Raw genomic sequence first — 19394 nt, 5'->3', positions numbered from 1 at the left:
GGCATGGGAGCTCACTGTAGGAAAATCATTAGGGACCTCACAGACAAGTTACCATGGAAGAGTCAGCAAAGGTGTGGAAGGCTGTGCTCCAGCCTCCACAGTCCCAGACATGGCCTCACACACCCAGTCCAAGGTTGCACCTGGTACTTTGGAACACTTGCAGCCCTTCCTCCTGTCAAATGAATGATGGGCCCTGCCCCTGGGTGAGGCCAGTGAGATGCGAGCCATGGATCCCATCCCTCTTACCTTCTTAAAAACACTGCTCCAGCAACTGCCCACTCTCTTTCCTGCAGCATCGACTTCTCCCTCTCCATGGGATCATTCCCATCAAAACAAAACATGCTGTACAATCTTCCACTAAAAAAAAGAAAGGAAAACCCTCCCTCAAACCCACATCCTCTCCAGTTACCAGCTAATGTCTCAACACCACTTTGCAACAAAACTACCTGGAAGATTTGCCTAACTGACTCCCTGTCTTCACCCCGTATTTTATCTTCCACCTACTCCAGTCAGCTTTTGTCCTTTAAGACTTCTGTGACCCTGCATTCTCCTGGGGTTTCTCCCACCTTCTCAGTCCTTTTCAGTCTCCTTGCTGGCTTCACCTCTCTCCCCTCTAAACACTGCTTTGACCACCCAAAGGCTCAGAACATCGGTCTTCTGTCTGTACTCTCTTCCGAGGGGATTTCATCTAATCCCATGGTCTCGAATAACATATATTATGCCCAGTGGGTCTCTTCCATCCTCTCTCCCCACCAAGCTTCAGATCACACTCTCTGACATACTCATATCTCAAATGTAAGATGGCAAAACAAGATCTCATGATTCTCCTCCACCCCAAACCGGCTCTTCCCATCTCAACAATATGAATGCTATCCACTCAGGTGCTCGAGCCCTGAGGAGTCATCTTTGCCTCTTCTCTTTCTCTCACAGACTTTATTCAGTCCATCATGAAGGCATGAAGAGCCTACTTCCTAAACATAGCCTGAATGTGACCACTACTGTGCTACCACCCTCAGGCAAGCCACTGCTAACTCCTGCATGGACAAGGGCAACAGCCTCAGCTGCTCTCCTGCCTCCCCCTGCAGTGGCCACCTACAATCCAATCTCCTCACAGTGATCGTTCTAAAAACACAAACCGAATCATGCCACTTCCCTGCTCAAAACCCTCCAATGACGTTTCACTGGACTTAGAATAAAGTAAGAAAATTCCTCACCCTGGCTCACAAAGCTTTGCAGCACTTACCTCTCTCCTACCTGTGACCTCTCCTCATGCCACTTTCTCCCTTGTGCACCACATTCCAGCTACTTGGCCTTCCTGCTCCTTAAACTCCAAGCTCTTTTCTGCCTTAAGCCCTTGCCCTGGCTGTTCGCTCTTCCCGAAATGCTTTGCCAACTCATCATCACATGATGTCTCCTTCTTGTCATTCAAATTTTACTTTAAACGTTGCCTATTCAGAAACACCATCCCGATCTCCCAGTACAACCAAGCCACCCAGTCACTCCATGTCACATCACCTTATTTTAACTTTCTGCACAGTAGTAACCACGATCTGATATTATTATTCGTGTTTTTTACTTATTTTCTACTCCCTTCCCTCTCCTATTAGATTGCAAGCTCCATGAGCACTTTGTCTGTTTTTTGTTCCCAATGCCTAGAACAACGTGTGAACGTGTGGCACACAGGATAATTGTAATAATATCAACTGATGCAGTTATGAGCCAGAGAGGCCCACTGATAGCAAGATTCTGATGGCCCCAGCCAACTCCCCAACTTCACACACACACATACGAGGCAGGGCAACAGAACCGCAGCAAGGCCCTATCCTCAGGTCTGTAAATCTCACCCATTAGTATTTTCAACTATTGTGCAAGAACCCAAACCAGAAAAGGAGGTTCCGGGGTTTTCTTGAAATAAGCCGCTTTACTCCTAACAGTAGTAGTTCTGACTCATAGTCGCCGAAGTACACCCAGTACTAGTCAGACCACCATCCAGACCTTTAGCGAGTTGATTCATTCAGTGAACAAACATTTACCGAGTGCCTACTCTCTGTCGGGCACTGGGGCAAGAGGTCAAAGGCAGTTTCTGGTCTCCCGGAGCTCAGCAGGCAGAGGGAAACACGCTGCAACACAGGCTGCCGCCGGAGTGGGAAAGCAAAGCCTGTACTGGCATAGGAGCCTGACCCGCGCCTTCACTTACTGCGCCCCAATCAGACATGGACTGATCCTACAGACCCAGGGTAACCTGGCTGGTGCGCCAACGCTCCGGGGTTTTTGCGGAAAAGCTGCCCCTGGACTAACCCAGGCACCAGCGATAGCCCGGTTCAGCTCCGGCCGAAGAGACGCGGAGCGCTCGAGGAACGTCATTGGTTGACCAGTTCCCCTCCCCACCCCCTGCCTCCCCGCAGGCCCGCGCAGTGGATGGAGGCCGGGGGCGAGGTTCCGACTCTCCGCGACCATCCCAGAGACTGTGGCCGGAGAAGGGGGTCCTCCTAAGCGAGATTCCCCTAGTCTCTCCCTCTCCCCACTCCAACCCCGCAGGAAGCCCACACCAGGACAGAACTCCTCGTTCTACTCCCCCAACCCGAGCCCATCCCGGTCCCGGCACCCGCCTCTCCCGGCGGGGCGCAGCCCAAGACCCCAGAGGGCAGGCGTGCCCAGCCCTCACACCAGCACCCGAATGCAGCCGGATTGCAAGGTCCAGGGCGCAGAGTCTGCGGCCCCTTCCCCCCTCCGCCCAGGTCCCCACCGTAGATGCGGCCCCCACCGCCTCCCTCTCTGAGGCCGCCAAACAACTCCGGCACACAAAACCCTGAGTGCGGCCGCGGCGCAGCGCGCGCCAACGAGCCCGGGCCGGCGGGAGCAGAGGGAGGGCGGGGCGCCCGGCGGGAACCTGGAGGGACCCTCGCGGCACAGGTGCGAGCGCGGCGGCCCCACTCACTCACTCGATGAAGTAGCTGGCGCCCTCCTCCGTGAAGCCCTCCTCCCAGCCGCGGGGCAGGTCTGCGGAAACGCCAGAAAAGTCCGGTCAAACTTGGGCAGCCGCGGCGCGCGCCCCCCACCCGCCGGCCCGGCGCCCACCTGAGCGGATCATGTGGCCCGAGTTGACGGGCTCCCCGGTGCGCGGGTGCAGCCAGGTCGTGCGGCGGAGCTGGTCACTGCGGGCAGAGAGGTGCACCTGTTAGCGCCGCCACAGCCCGTGGGGCGCCCGCCCTGCCCCCGCCCCGCACCCCTACCTCCGCGCCCCCGCCCGCGTCCCCGCCCGCGTCCCCGCGTCCTCGCGCCGCACTTGATGAAGAAGACACGGCCGTCCCGGCACACCCCGTAGGACCAGTGCTCAGGTAAAGTGTCCCGCCCGACCGTCGCCGCCGCCATGTTCGCCGAGCGCGGAGCCGCCGCGGGGTGGGGAGGAGGGGGCGGGGGCGGGGGCGCGGGCGGGGGTGGAGGCGGTGGTGGGGGCTCGGCCTGCGCGTGGCCCGGCTGTGCCGCGGGGCGCTCCATGCAGGCGCGGGCTCCTCGGGGAGCGACCGCCCGGCCGGGTCCTGGCTACCGGAGTTCGCCGCCTCACGGGCCGGCCCGGCGCGGTGCCCGCGGCCTTTGTCCTCACGCCTTCCCCGCCCCCAGCCTGCTGGTCCCGGCGCTCCCCTTTGCCCCCGAGGCTGGGAGACCCAGGCTGCCCGGGGGGCCGCTGGCGGGCGCGCCTGGCAGCTTCGGGGCGCACGGTTGGACCCGACCAACTCCGAAAACGGCGCGCGCCCGAACGCTCGGTAAACCCCGGCCGACCCGCACCACAGAACTTCCCGACCCGGGAACTCCGCTCGTGTGTGAACCAAGTTAACACTCAGGTTCCTGCCATATTCCCAGCCTCCGTCTCTTCCCCTGTAAGGTTAATCGAGTCTCCACGGGATTGTTGTGTAGATTAAATGAAGTAACAATCGCATAAAGTGCTTAACAGGACCCTGGCACATAGTAGGTGATCTATCAATGGCAGGCCAAGCACGATTTCATTTTCCCAAGTTTTCAGCTGGGATGTGAAACTGGAGGGAGCAGGGTTACCCCCACACACTCCTGAGGTTGCAGGGATTGCAGGCTCTTGCCTTCAGGTCCTGTTAAGTAACAGAGAAGGGGTGTTGAGGGCTCGGCAGCACGTCCATCTCTAGAAGAGCGGCGTCCAGGCGAGGCCTCTGGTGGGGCCTTGCAAAGCTCTTTGCAGTGGCAGTACCCTCTCATATTCGGGTCTTTACTGCTGTCTTATCTTCTCGGGGAGCCCTCCCCGAGCCCTCTGCAAAGAAAATCCTTTCCCTTCTTCCCTCGCTATTTCATTACTGGTTTGCCTTTAATTGATATTCTTATTTGTGTTTGTCTTGTTTGTTATATATTAGTTCCAACATGTCAGCTGGATGAGAGAAGGGGCTTTGATCTACCTCATACACTGCCTTGTCTCCAACGCCTGGAACAGCGCCTGACTCATGTATGCATTATGCATTCAATAACTGCAGGATGGGGTGGGGCGCGGTGGCTCACACCTGTAATCCCATCACTCTGGGAGGTCGAGGCAGGTGAATCACTTGAGGTCAGGGGTTCTAGTCCAGCTTGGCCAACATGGTGAAACCCCGTCTCTACCAAAAAAATACAAAAGCTAGCCGGGCGTGGTGGCGGGCGCCTGTAATCCCAGCTATTCAGGAGACTGAGGCTGGAAAATCGCTTGAACCAGGGAGGCAGTGATTGCAGTGAGCCGAGATCGCGCCGCTGCACTGCAGCCTGGGCAACAGCGAGACTCTGTCTTAAAAAAAAAAAAAAAAAAAAACCTGCAGGATAAGTGAATGAAACATACTCCACACTCAGACTCCCGGCCATACACACACACACGCACGCACACACACACACACTGAGCAAAGATAGAGCAGCATCTGGGCTCTGGCTATTGTCAGGCCCAGCCTTCCAGGGACATAGGCTGTGATTGATGGGAGGAGGCGCACCTGAAAGTGAGACTGTATGCAATGTGAGCACTAGTTATTCAGAAAGGTGCCCAGACAGGTGGAATTAGGCTGGACCCTGAAGGACTGGTTAGGTTTGACTGGGAAAAGAGCACTCCAGAGGGGAGGGATGGGAGAGCATGCACATAATTTTGGGAGGAGTGTGAGATGTTGAGGAGACCATAAAGGGGCCCTTCCGTGGGAACAGACAGTGGTGTTGGGGAAGGAGGCATTTATGAGTTAGAAGAGGGAGCTGTTTGAGAAGGACGAGGGACACCTGTCTGAGGGAGCCTCCTGCCTCTGAGGAGGTTGTTGAGCAAATGAAAACAGGAAAGTGGTGTATTTTCCTAGCTAAACATTGATTTTAAATAATAAATGGGCAAAGGATATGAGCACACAGTTAATAGAAAAGTAATACAGATAGCTTTTGAGCAAATGGAAAGATACTGAGCCACCTCATAATAGGAGAACTGAAACTTAAGATTAAGGTGAAATACTGTTTTTTTAGATGTCAGATTGGAAAAGATACACAGATTAGAAAAGATATTGGCTGGGCATGGTGGCTCACACCTGTAATCCCAGCACTTTGGGAGGCCAAGGTGGGTGGATCGCTTGCGATCAGGAGTTCGAGACCAACCTGGCCAACATAGTGCAACCTTGTCTCTACTAAAAACACAAAAATTAATTGGGCATGGTGGCGCATGCCTGTAATCCCAGCTACTCGGGAGGCTGAGGCAGGAGAATCACGTGAACCCAAGAGGTGGAGGTTTCAGTGAGCTGAGATCACTGCACTCTAGCCTGAGCCACAGAGTGAGACTCTGTCTCAAAAAAGAAAGAAATAAAAGATACTGTAGAGAAAGACATTCTTGTTCATTGTTGATGGGACTTTAAAATGTTTGAGCCTCTTTGAAGGCAATTTGGCACAGCTATTCCAACCTGAATGTCTTTGACCTAGCAATTTCATGTCAGAAATCTATCCTACATTAGTGCTCACATGGGGCACAAATTCCAGTGTACTATTCACTGCAGCATTGTCAGTAATTACAAAGAACTGGAGATAACCTTAATGTTTATCAAAAAAAGAATGGTTGATTAAACTGGCACATTCCTCAACAACAACAACAGCAGCAGCAAAAAAGAATGCTATGCAGCTGTTAAAAAGCACGAGCTAGATCCCTACATACTGATATAGAATGGTCTGTAAGATATTAAATGGGCCAGTTGCAGTGGCTCATGCCTGTAATCCCAGTAATTTGGGAGGCTGAGACATGAGGATGGCTTGAGTCCAGGAATTCAAGACCAGCCTGGGCAACATGGCAAAACCCCATCTCTACAAAAGATACATTAGCCAGGCATGGTGGCACATACCTATAGTTCCAGCTACTTGGGAGGCTGAGGTGGGAGGATCACTTGAGCCCTGGAAGTTGAGGCTTCAGTGAGCCATGATTGGGCCACTACACTGTATTCTGGGTGACAGAGCAAGACACCATCTCTAAATAAATAAACAAGTAAAAAATAAAGTGAAAAGGCAGGCTGCAGTACTGTGCATGTGATATGCTACTGTTAATATACAGATATAGTCCCTACACTGTCAAGAATGATGTAAAGTGATTGCCTCTGAGGAAGGAAACTCTAATAGGAATGGTAGGAGATTTACTTTACCTTGTTTCCCCTTTCATATTGTTTGATCTTTTTATCATTTAAAGCATATATATATAGATACATAGAATAATACAGTTCATTAATAGGTCCAACAAGAGATACCCTGAAATTATCTCAATAAGTGCCAAAATATGTAATCAATAAAACTCAATGCCTATCACTGATTTTCAAAATTATATGTTAGAAAGTAAAATAAAAAATAATGACAAAACAGTATGCAAAGAAACTCTATGTCTCATACATTGCTAGTGGGATGTAAAATGATACAGCCACTCTGAAAAATAGTTTGGCAGTTTCTTTAAAAAGTAAACTCTTTTTTGAGCCAGTCTCATTCTGTCACCCAGGCTGGAGTGCAGTGGCACAATCTCAGCTCACTGCAACCTCTGTCTCCTGGGTTCAAGCAATTCTCCTGCCTCAGCCTCCCGAGTAGCTGGGATTACAGGCATTTGCCACCAAGCCCAGCTAATTTTTGTATTTTTAGCAGAGTCAGGGTTTTACTATGTTGGCCAGGCTGGTCTTGAATTCCTGACCTCAAATGATTCACCCACCTCAGCCTCCCAAAGTTCTGGGATTACAGGTGCAAGCCACTGCGCCCGGCCAAAAACTAAACACTTACCATATAACCCAGCATTCACACTCCTAGGCATTTATCCCAGAAAAAATAAAACATTTTTAAAAAACTTGTACATAATTATTCACAGCAGCTTTACTTATAATAGGCAAAAACTGGAAATAAGCAAATGTCCTATGATAGGTAAACTGTTAAACAACTGTGAGATATCTATAACATGGAATACAACTCAGTAATGAAAAGGAATTGATACATACCACTTGGACGGATCTCAAGACATTATGTTGAGAAATTTAAAAAGCCAATCTGAAAAGGTCTATAATGTTCTCAAAATACATCTTTTTTAAATGTAGAAATGAAGAACTGATTATTAGTGGTTGCCAGGAGTTAGGGATGGTGGTGGGGAGTGGGAGGATGTAACTATAAGGGAATAGCATGAGGGAGATCTTTGTAGTGATGAAATAATTCTGTGTTTTTGTGGGGTTTTGTGTTTTGTTTTGTTTTTGAGACAGAGCCTCCTTCTGTCACCCAGACAGTGATACAGTCTCAGCTTACTGCAACCTCCACCACCAGGTTTAAGCTATTCTCATGTCTCAGCTCCCCCAAGTAGCTGGGATTACAGGCACACACCACCATGCCTGGCTATTTGTTTTTTTTTTTTTTTTTTTGTATTTTTAGTAGAGCCAGGGTTTCACCATGTTGGCCAGGCTGGTCTCGAATTCCTGGCATCAAGTGATCTGCTCTCCTTGGCCTCCCAGTGTACTGGGATTACAGGCATGAGCCACTGCACCTGACCATAATTCTTTATCTTGACTGCAATCATAGTTACACACAAATTGACACATAAAATAACAGAAGTATTTAAACACATTGTATCAATGTCAGTTTCCTGGTTTTGATATTGTTCTGTAGTTAATTGAGATGTAACCATTGGGAGAAACCGAGTGAAGGGTAAACAGAGGCTTCTCTATTTTTTTTTTTTTTTTTTGAGACGGAGTCTTGCTCTGTCGCCCAAGCTGGAGTGCAGTGGCGCAATCTCGGCTCACTGCAAGCTCCGCCTCCCGGATTCACGCCATTCTCCTGCCTCAGCCTCCCGAGTAGCTGGGACTACAGGCGCCCGCCACTGCGCCCAGCTAATTTTTTCTATTTTTAGTAGAAACGGGGTTTCACCATGGTCTCGATCTCCTGACCTTGTGATCCGCCCGCCTCGGCCTCCCAAAGTGCTGGGATTACAGGCGTGAGCCACCGCGCCCGGCCGACTTCTCTATTAATCTTTGCAAATTCCTATGTCTATAATTATCTCAAAATTAAAAATTATTTTAAAAAGTGTTAGAAAATTACAAATAACCAAATGTTTCTTTTGAGAGTATCTCTCTTAGACAAACAGAAACATTCTTTAGCAATGAAACATTAAAGACCAAAGATCATATGGCTAGTTATAGAACATAGACCAGACTCCAACACCTGTCCAGGGCCCTTTCTGACCTAATTATCTCAGGACAAAGCACCATCAACTGTGATAATAGGAGCTTTTTGTACAGAGGCTCTTTCCCTTGATTGGCCCTCGTGAAGGACTTTGTTTTACACTAGATGCTCCTGATGTACATGGCACTAAGCCATCAACTTGAATGCAAAATAGTCCATCTTCAGAAATAAATCAAAATGTGATTCAGTCAACCAAACATATGCCCAAGAATTTTCAGCTTCCAGGTAACCAATAGTTCGTTTCTCTCCTTTACTCTTAAGGAGACAGCATGGCATGATGGAAGAGCATGGCCTTTGGGGTCAAACAGATCTGGTAGTAGATACTACAACATTCTAGCACTTCAATGGTCCATACACCATGGTCCCCACCCTAGGACGTTCTCAGTATTGTGGAGAAGTAGATGCTTTAAATGCTGGAAGACAAGAGCTGCTCTGAAGCAAGCAGGGTTGGGAGTGGAGGAACACTGCAGGTACCTGAAGATAGAACACAATCAATGACTCCAGTCTGAAGATAGAACATGGAGCATGGTCCTTGATGCTAGCCCCGCTCCTTTCCCACATGCAATGGTGGTTGTAAAACTATCCCTATATATTTTATTTTTAAAAAAATTTTTTGAGACAGTCTCACTGTGTTGCCTAGGTCAGAGTGCAGCAGCAAGATCGTGGCTCATTGCAGCCTCGGCCTCCTAAGTTCAAGTGATCCTCCCACCTCAGCCTCCTGAGTAGCTGGGTCTACAGGTGGGTGCCACCACGTCCAGCTAATTTTTGTATTTGTTGAAGAGATGGGGTTTTGCCATGTTGCCCAGGCCGCTCTCAAATTCTTGAGCTCGAGCGATCTGCCCGCCTCAGCCTTCTAAAGTTTTGGGATTATAGATGTCAGCCACCATGTGGGACCTCTAAAATTAATTATTATTATTTTTTTTTCAGACGGAGTTTCGCTCTTGTTGCCCAGGCTAGAGTACAGTGGCAGGATCTCAGCTCACTGCAACCTCTGCCCCCCGGGTTCAAGTGATTCTCCTTCCTCAGCCTTCCGAGTAGCTGGGATTACAGGCATGTGCCACCATGCCAGGCTAATTTTGTATTTTTAGTAGAGACAGGGTTTCTCCATGTTGATCAGGCTGGTCTCGAATTCCCGACCTCAGGTGATCCACCTTCCTCGGCCTCCCAAATTGCTGGGATTACAGGCGTGAGCCACTGTGCCTGGCCAAAATTAATTTTTAAAAAGATAGATGAGAAAGAAAAATAAACCGATTTATAGTCCACTCAGTATGAATCATGAGGTCACCTTGTTCTCTGACCTGCTTCCTCATAGTTATTTCGTGTCTATTGTTCTGGAATCACATAGACTTTGGACTATAGACCCTGGAATCATGTAGACCCTGGGCTGTAATGTTTATAGACAACTTAAACATTACAAAATGTTAAGTTCTTCCTTTGAAATATTCCTTCAGGTCCTACATACTAATGAAACTACTGACTCAGCTGGTCTGAAGGACCCCATGAAGAGCTGACTCACCAAAGAATGCAGTTTCCACATCCTGAGCTTTTCATCCCCCGCCCCACTGCACCCCATGCCCAACCAGTCAATGTCTTCAGTTTTCCAGCCCCTCATCCTCCACAATCCCCTTAAAAACTCCAGCCCAAAACTCCACAGAAATATAAATTTGAGGGTCTCCTCCTGTCTCCTCACTTGTCGTCCTGCAATCATTAAACTCGTTCTCCACTACATCCCTGCCGTCTCAGTGTAATCATTCTGTTACTACACAATAGACATACAAAGCTGTTGGTCCTAAAGCGGTAGGGAGCAGGCAGCATCCACACAAGACATTCACGGGCCCCAGAGCAGTGAAAGGACCCCACAAGTTCAGCTAAGGTTTCCTCACCCCTCACCCTTGTTCCCAACACCATGCTGTTCTCTGTGCCTCTGACGTAATCACCCTCTTCCTTTATATTTTCATTTAAAAACTTTCTCTTAAGCATCTACTTTGTGTCAGTCCTGTAGTAGGAGACAATGTAAGCAAAGAGAGATAGCAGGAAAGTAAACTATTAGAGTTCTCGAGAAACAGAACCAATTGAGAGATTTATTATAAGGAATTGGCTCACGTGATTCTGGAAGCCAGTAAGATCTGCAGTAGGCACGCTAGAGACCCAGCAGTGCCAATGGTGCAATTCCTACCCTCAGGCCGGAGAAAAAACCCTCACATCCCAGCTTGCAGGCAGTCAGGCAGGAGGAATTCCCTTTTATTTGGGAGAGGGTCAGCCTTTCATTTTATTCAGACTTTCAACTGATTGATGGGCCCCCACTACATGCACGCATTAGGGAGATCAATCTGCTTTACTTAGTCTATTGATTTAAACGTTAAACTCAGCCGTGTGCATGCGGTGGCTCATGCCTGTAATACTAGCACTTTGGGAAGTAGAGGCAGGTGGATAGCTTGTGCTCAGGAGTTCAAGGCCAGCCTGGGCAATGTGGCAAAACCCTGTCTCCACAAAAACAAAACAAACAAAAAAAATTAGCTGGGCATGATGGTGTGTACCTGTAGTCCCAGCTACTTGGGAGGCTGAGGTGGGAGGATTGCCTGAGCCTGGGAGGTCGAGACCGCCGTGAGCTGAGATCATGCCTCTGCACTCCAGCCTGGGCAACAGAGTGAGACCTTGTCTCAAAAAAAATAATGATTAAAAAATTGAAAAAATGTTAAACTCATTTAAAACTCCCTGACAGAAATGCCCAGGGTAATGTTTGACAAAATACCTGGGTATCCCATGGCCTACTCATGTTGATACATAAAATTAACCATCACAGTAAGACACAGTCCCTTCCTCTTGGGGGTCTCTGGTATAGCGACAGGTAGCACCTTGCTGCTCTCAAACCAGAGAGGGCTTTTCAGGAAGAACAGAAGCCACCTGCCCATAAGCCTTCTGCCTTTTAGCTTCAGATGAGGACTGCTTGTCCCCGAAACCCCAGGCTTTCAGTTCCCAACCCCCCAGCCTGTTCACAGCTCTGCCAGCTCAGGGGCGGCATCCCCTTTCCTTTTTGATTCAGCCAAGAAGCCCACTCTCCCTGACACTTTTTCTCTTTTTAATTCTAACTTTCATTTTACAATCCGTGGAACAGTTGCAAGTATAGTACAAAGAACTTTTTTGTAAACATTTGACACATAAGTTGTGCATATGATGCCTTATTACCACCTCCCTAACACTTTAAGATGTTTTTCCTACATATAAGGATATTCTCCTATGTGATCACAACACAAACACCAAAAGTCAAAATCAGAAACTAATGTTGCCATATTACTAAAATCTTATCTTCAAACCCTATTCAGTTTTCCCACTTATCCAAACAATGTCCTTTCCAGCACGAGGATTCAGTTCGGCATCATGGGATGCATTTAGTTGTATCTGCAGCCTTCATTCTGTAACAGTTCCTGATGTCTTTTGTTGGTTACTATAACACTGATACCTTTAGAGATCATAGGCCAGTTATATTGTTAAATGTCCCACATTTTGTGTTTGTCTGATGTTTCCTTATGATTAGATTTAGTGTATGCATCTTTGGCAAAAATATCTCGTAAGGGATGCTGTATTCTTATTGCACCCTATCAGGCAACACATGCCTTCAGGTTAGCCCATTACTGATGATATTCACTTTGATCCCTTGATTATGATGGCACCTGTCAAGCCTGTCTACTATGAAGTTACTCATTTCCTTTTTGTACTTTTCGAAATAAATATTTTGCAAAGAGATACTTTAAAACTATGTAAATACTCCACATCTCATCAAATATTCAATATATTCATTTATTCATGTCTGCATATGCACACAGTTTTCTCTTACTCAATGAGTTATAATCTGTTACTATGGGTATTTATTTTGATACACAAATTGTCCCAGATCTTGCCAGTGTGAGCCCTTGGAGCTGGTTGCTATGTTCATTTGATAATGTCACTATCATTCATTGAGTCCTTCCTTGCTTTCAGGTATAATAAGATGTTCCAGGCTCATCTTGCACTTTGCTGTAAATTCAGCCATTTCTCCAAGAAGCCTCGTTTCTTTTATTGGAAAATGGTGTTCAAAAACCAAGATGTATGTGCTAAGTATGCTCATGCTATTAGGATGTTGCTGTTTCCAGGCCTTCTGAGGGGGCAGAGCTCTACACACATTTATATATTTAATGATTTATATATTTGCATATAGATATATAGAAAAATATTGAAAACTGTAAGTTCACACCAAGACCTCCAATTCTAATACAATACCCTAGTAACTTCTTCTCCAACAGTGAGAGACCTAGCTCTCATGATTCTTAATGTATTTACTCATTTGATCAATCCCCCTGTATGTAGCCAGTCTTCCATTGGGTGCCTTCCTCATGCAGATGCCCTCCTTACCTTACTCAAGGCTCTGACATCCCACATCAACCACACTGCAGATCTTCCTCCATCCCCCCCAACTTTGGAACCCCTCCTTACTCTGTCCTTTTTCCAACTCCTGGTCTATGTCATCACACCCACCCCACAAATGCCTTCCTTGCCTTACCACCTTGATTGGACAATTTCCTTATCCCACTGGACCGCCAACACCTTAAGCAGAGCCATCCCTATCAAGGGCACCCTCCCCACATGCATTGCCTCCTTGGTACCCTCCTTTTGGCATAGGAAGCTCTTCTTTCTCTCCCTGTACTCACACACACACACACACACACACACACACACACACACACACACACATATCCAACACCTGCCTTGCTCACCCCCCCCATGGCTCTTGGACTAATTTCTTCAACAGGGGAAGAAAAAGTTAAGAGCCCCAAGCACTTCTTTTTTTGTTTTGTTTTGCTTTTGAGGCAGGGTCTTTCTCTGTCCCCTAGGCTGGAGTACACTGGTGCCATATCAGCTCGCTACAGCCTCCATCTCCTGGGCTCAAAGGATCCTTCTGCCTCAGTCTTCCACGTAGCTGGGACTACAGGCATATGCCACCACATCTGGCTAATTTTCGGTTTTTAAATTTTTTTAATAGAGGCAAGGCCTTGCTATACAGCCCAGGCTGGTCTTGAACTCCTGAGTTCAAGTAATTCTCCCATCTTGGCCTCCCAAAGTGCTGGATTACAGGCTTGAGCCACAGTGCCCAACCCACTGCCCCCAACACTTCGTAACAGGCCATCCTATTGTTATTTCCCCTCCAACTGTCATATCACTAGCCAGACTCAGTCAGCTTCCCAGACCACAGGGAAATACAAATCCACACACCTGACACATTGTAGAGGGGTTTTAAACTGAGGCAGCCCGAAAGTACTGCTGTGCAGCTCAGAGTCCATGCAGCATGTGCTTTGTCACACTGCTTTGGCAACTCCAGATATCAAAGTCTTTGCCTTTTTTTCTAGAGCACTCAGACACATGCCTAGGACCATATCCCACAGCATCCACAACCCATCCTCAGAACACAATCCACAAGTCCTGGTCGTTGGTTTTCAATATTTTGCAGAGCACATGAAAACACTTTACAGCATTTAAGGCAAAAAAAAAAAAAAAAAAAGTCCCAAACACCTTTTCTTATAAACATGGTCCTGCTTTAGCAACAGGTCTCCATTATGAAGCAATTTGGATTTGGATATCCTATCAAGTTACTTAAAACTAAACTCTGCTATATAGTGTTTTACTTGGTATTTTTTGTGTGGCCACAGTCTAGTGTGATCAGAGAAACCACACAGACATAAATTCTTAGTCCTAATTCCATCGATTATTAGATATGTACTTGCCCTGAACATCTGTAAGATGGGAGTGATGGTGTTTACCAGAAAGAGTTAGTGTAAGGATTCGATGAGAGAACTTGCATTTGAGCCATCTGGAGAGAATGTTAGTTTTAGCACTAACGATCGTTATGTAATACTGCTGAGGAGGAAGGACTGACATCCTCCTGCTTGAGAATCTAATATATGTTGGGTATTTCCTATCCATTCATGAGCCTGAGAGTACTTGAGAAGTTTTGATCTTGGACACTGCTGTTCAGCTTTAAGGATGATGAGGAGGAAATGGAAAGAGTTCCCAAGGGACCAGTGTCAGAGGCACATAGAAAAGGGCTGCCTGAGCCGGGCATGGTGGCTCACGCCTGTAATCCCAGCACTTTGGGAGGCCAAGGTGGGTGGATCACCTGAGGTCGGGAGTTCGAGACCACCATAACCGACTAAAAATACAAAATTAGTCGGGTATGGTGGTGCATGCCTGTTACCCCACCTACTTGGAAGGCTGAGACAGGAGAATTGCTTGAACCCAGGAGGCAGAGGTTGCGGTAAGCCAAGATCAGGCCATTGCACTCCAGCCTGGACAACAAGAGTGAAACTCTGTCTCAAAAAAAGAAAAGAAAGAAAAGAAAGGGGCTGCCTGGGTCCCTGGGAAGACCCAGGTCCCCTCTGTGTCCTAGCTAACTCCTTAAGTGCACACAACCTCAGCAGACCACATAGGTGGCAGTGATAGCAAATGGTGAGGTGGGTGGGGGTGGGGGTCCTACAGCTCAGCTTCTGACCCGGGTAAAAAGGGAGAGATCAGAGATGCATAAACTTTTAAACTAGTACGGTTCTTAGAGATGGTCCTTGGGTGGCTTCTTCTTCTTCTTCTTCTTTTTTTTTTTTTTTTTCAGAGTCTTGCTCTGTCACCAAGACTGGAATGAAGTGATGTGATCTCGGCTCACTGCAACCTCCACCTCCTGGGTTCAAACAATTCTCCTGCCTCAGCCTCCCGATTAGCTGGGACTACAGGTGCCTGCCACCACACCTGGCTAATTTTTGTATTTTTAGTAGAGACAGTGTTTCACCATGTTGCCCAGGCTGGTCTCAAACTCCCAACCTCAGGGGATCCACCTGCCTTGGCCTCCCAAAGTGCTGGCATTGCAGATGTGAGCCAGCGCCCCTGGCTCTCTGTTTCTTCTTCTATAAAGTGAGGGGCTGGAGTATTTGTCTGAGGACCCAGAGGGACCTTTGGGACCCAGGGAGAACTAGAATCCATGACTCTTGACCTCCAGCCCTAAGCACTTCCCCCAGATCAAAGGTTCCCCTTTGGCTTGCCTGTCAGTCCTCTTTTAGAAATTGGCTGCATTTATAGGTGGAGAAACTGAGAAAGGGCAGAGCTGGCATGCTCAAAAGTAGAAAGCTCAGCAGGAGATCTGTGCCCTCCCTCTTGTGAAAACGAAGTCCTGTGCTTGTTTTTCCACATCTACTGTAAGACACTCAGGAGGATCCCCAGCCACTGTGGATTCACCCTGGTGCCCAGGCCACAATGTGGCAGTCATCATGAAGACATCCTCCACACACTTGTCATGGAGTGGGAGCACACAGCATCTCATGAACTCTTCTAATAGGTAACTTGTGGCAGGTGGCAAGAGGCTGAGTTTAGGGAAGACAGCTAAGAAAGGAAGGAAGGAAATTCACAGTTACATAGCCCTATCTGTCAAGCTCAATCATCTCACTTCTCGCTACTACCTATAGGTAGGTTTTGTTATACAGATGATGAAAGTAAAGCTTAAAAAGTGAAGCAAAGACTGGGTATGGTAACTGATGTCTGTAATGCCAGCCAAAGTGGAAGGAGTTGTCAACCTAGGAGTTCTCAACCAGCCTAAGCAACCTAGTGGGACCCTGTCTCTACAAAAAATTTTTAAAATGTTAGCTAGGCATAATGGCACATCCGTTAGACCCAGCTACTTGAGGGGCTGAAGCAGGGGGATCACTTGAGCCCAGGAGGTCAAGGTTGCAATGAGCTATGATGGTGCCACTGCACTTCAGCCTGAGCAACAGGGTGAAACTGTCTCAAAATATATGTATGTATATATTCAATTTTAAAATATATATTATATATATGTATATAAAACTAAAATAAATAAATACATAAAGTGAAGTAAGGGCAGGTGCAGTGGCTTACGCCTGTAATCCCAGCACTTTGGGAGGCTGAGGACAACAGATTACCTGAGGTCAGGAGTTCAAGACCAGCCTGGCCAACATGGCTAAACCCTGTCTCTACTAAAACTACAAAAAGTAGCTGGGCATGGTGACGTGCGCCTGTAATCCCAGCTACAAGAGGCTGAGGCAGGAGAATCACTTGAACCCAGGAGGCGGAGTACGGTGAGCCAAGATTGTGCCACTGCACTCCAGCCTGGGCGACAGAGAAAACTCCACTTCAAAACAAACAAAACAAAACAAAAACAGGAATTGGAGACCAGCGTGGGCAACATAGCAAGATCCTTTCTCTACAGAAATGTTTTAAAAATAACCAAGTGTGGAGACATGCCTCTGTAGCTTCTCAGGAGGATGAGATGGGAGGATCGCTTGAGTGCAGGAGTTTGAGGCTACAGTGAGCTATGATTATGCTGCTGCACTCCAGCCCAAGCAACGGAGTGAGACCCCATCTCTAAAAACAAACATGAAATAAAATAACAATAGCAATAATAATAATAATGTTCATTCAAAAAGGAGGAAAGGGAAAGTGCTTCTTTACAGAAAAATGCCAACTAATGAATGAAGACAGAATGACAGCATTAGAAAATCACTATCTAACAAGTACCCTACAATAAGTAGTTCTGGCAAGAATTATCACTGGATATTGAAACATCGGGTAAAAGTTGTTGGAGGACAGGATGTTCCACACAGCCTCTAGATACCATCCTGTGTAAATTACAAAGAGAAAAATGTACCTTTACAGTGAAGAAATGTAGGGGATACCCCTTAACCAAATAAGAATTAAATATCACCCCTAGTAATAGGACAAACTGGTATCACGTGCCTCCTGACGAGATGATGCACTGCAGACACACCACATATGTAGTATATCTGCAAAAATGTCTGACCTATATCTGGTCATGATGAAAAAATCAGACTAATTTTATTTATTTATGTATTTATTTATTTTTTGATACAGAGTCTCACTTCTTTGCCCAGGCTGGAGTGCAATGGCGTGATCTTGACTTACTGCAATGTCTGTTTCCTGGGTTCAAGCAATTCTCCTGCCTCAGCCTCCTGAGTAGCTGGGATTACAGGTCTGGCTAATTTGTATACTTTTAGTAGAGAGGGGGTTTTACCATGTTGACCAGGCTGGTTTTGAATTCCTGACCTCACATGACCACACCCAGCCTAGACAAGTCTATTCTAAAGGACATTCTACAAAATATATATATATATATATATATATATATATATATATATATATATATATATATATATATATATGGCTGGCTGGGCGTGGTGGCTCACACCCGTAATCCCAGCACTTTGGGAAGCTGAGGTGGGCTAATCATGAGATCAGGAGTTCAAGACCAGCCTGGCCAATGTGGTGAAACCCTGTCTACTAAAAATACAAAAATTAGCTGGGCATGGTGGCACTCACCTGTAATCCCAGCTACTTGGGAGGCTGAAGTAGGAGAATTGCTTGAACCCGGGAGGCAGAGGTTGCTGTGAGCCAAGATTGCACCACTGCACTCCAGCCTGGGCAACAGAGCAAGACTCCATCAAAAAAAAAAAAAAATGGCCTGAGCTGGACAGGCAGAGCAAGATGGCAGAATAGAAGGCTCCACCGATTATCCAATCATCGTCTCCCCACCCACAAGGCTGCTATTTAAACAACTATATGTATAGAAAAATCACCTTCATAAGAACCAAAAATCAGGTGAGCCCTCATAGTACCTGGTTTTGTCTCTGTATCACAGAAAGAAGCATGGAAGAGATAGAAAAAACAGTCTTGAACCACCAATGCCACCCCTCCCCACCCCTGGCAGCCATAGCCTGATATGGAGAGTATCTCTGGGCACTGAGGGAGGAAAAGCACCGCAAGTATGAGGCATTGAACAGCAGAAAGGAAAACTGGACCAAACTCAGTTGCTGCCCATCCATGGAGGGAACATTTAAACCAGCCCTAGCCACAGGGGAATTATTGATCCCAGTGGTCAGAACTTGAGTTCTTGCAAACCTTGCCACTGAAGGCTACTGTGCTCTGGGTCTAAGTAAACTTGAAAGGCAGTCCAGGCCATAAGGACTGAACTCTAGGTGAGTCTTAGGGCTGAGCGGAACTGGGCTGAGATTCAGGGGCCACATGACCTACTGAGACACCATCTGGGGTGGCTAAGGGAGTGCTGGCATCACCCCTCTCCTAACCCCAGGCGGCACAGCTCATTGCTCCACAAAAGACCTCTTCCTTCTACTTGATGAAAGGAGAGGGAAGAGTAGAGAGGACTTTGTCTTGCATTTTGGATACCAGCTCAGCCACAGCATGCTAGGACACCAGTCAGTGTTGTGAGGCTCCCGTTACAGGTCCTAGCTCCCAGACATTTTTAGACATACCCTGAGCCAGAAGGGAACCAGTTGCCTTGAAGGGAAGGACTCAGTGCTGGCAGCAGTCATCACCTACTAAATGAAGAGCCCTTGGGCTCTGAATAACCAGCAGGGATAACCAGGTACTACATGGAGGGCCTTGGGTGAGCCTCAGAGACTGGACTGGCTGGCTTCAGGTAAGATTCAGCACATTACCAGCTGTGGGGGATACAGGGCAAAACTCTTCTGCTTGATAAAAGCAGAGGGAAAAGTAAAGAGGACTTTGTTTTGCACCTTAGGTAACAGCTCAGCCACAGTGGGGTAGAGCACCAAGCAGGCTCTTGGGGTCCCTGATTCTGGGACTTGACTCTTGGATGGCATTTTTGGATCTGCCCTGGGCCAGAGGGGTGCCCACTG

The 19394-nt window shown here is 47.5% G+C and overlaps 1 protein-coding gene and 1 long non-coding RNA gene across 14 annotated transcripts in view; one reads left to right on the top strand and one right to left on the bottom strand.

Annotated features, from left to right (window-relative positions):
* LOC105486946 (pleckstrin homology domain containing A7) overlaps nucleotides 1-3443 on the bottom strand; it is a 243839-nt gene extending 240396 nt beyond the window's left edge. For 8 of the 13 annotated variants that reach the window (XM_071075024.1, XM_071075026.1, XM_071075027.1 and 5 more), the window contains exons 1-4: nucleotides 3287-3443; nucleotides 3079-3155; nucleotides 2943-3000; nucleotides 247-357 (exon numbers count right to left, since the gene is read on the bottom strand). In XM_071075024.1, coding sequence (XP_070931125.1) covers nucleotides 247-357; nucleotides 2943-3000; nucleotides 3079-3155; nucleotides 3287-3372 — 332 coding nt within the window. In that variant the 5' untranslated portion in view covers nucleotides 3373-3443. Of the gene's footprint in view, nucleotides 1-246; nucleotides 358-1243; nucleotides 2169-2942; nucleotides 3001-3078; nucleotides 3156-3286 lie in introns of those variants that run through there. The other 5 variants (XM_071075029.1, XM_071075031.1, XM_024794542.2 and 2 more) reach the window with 3 other exon arrangements.
* Nucleotides 3248-10565, top strand: LOC105486948 (uncharacterized). Its single transcript, XR_011610792.1, has 3 exons — nucleotides 3248-3338; nucleotides 4380-4468; nucleotides 10143-10565. It is a non-coding gene; the product is annotated as an uncharacterized lncRNA (long non-coding RNA).
* The last annotated feature ends 8829 nt before the right edge of the window (nucleotides 10566-19394 follow it).

This window comes from Macaca nemestrina, chromosome 12 (assembly GCF_043159975.1).
Source record: "Macaca nemestrina isolate mMacNem1 chromosome 12, mMacNem.hap1, whole genome shotgun sequence".
Classification (NCBI taxonomy): domain Eukaryota; kingdom Metazoa; phylum Chordata; class Mammalia; order Primates; family Cercopithecidae; genus Macaca; species Macaca nemestrina.
Note: the sequence above shows the minus strand (reverse complement) of the source record. Positions and strands in the feature narration are given on the sequence as shown.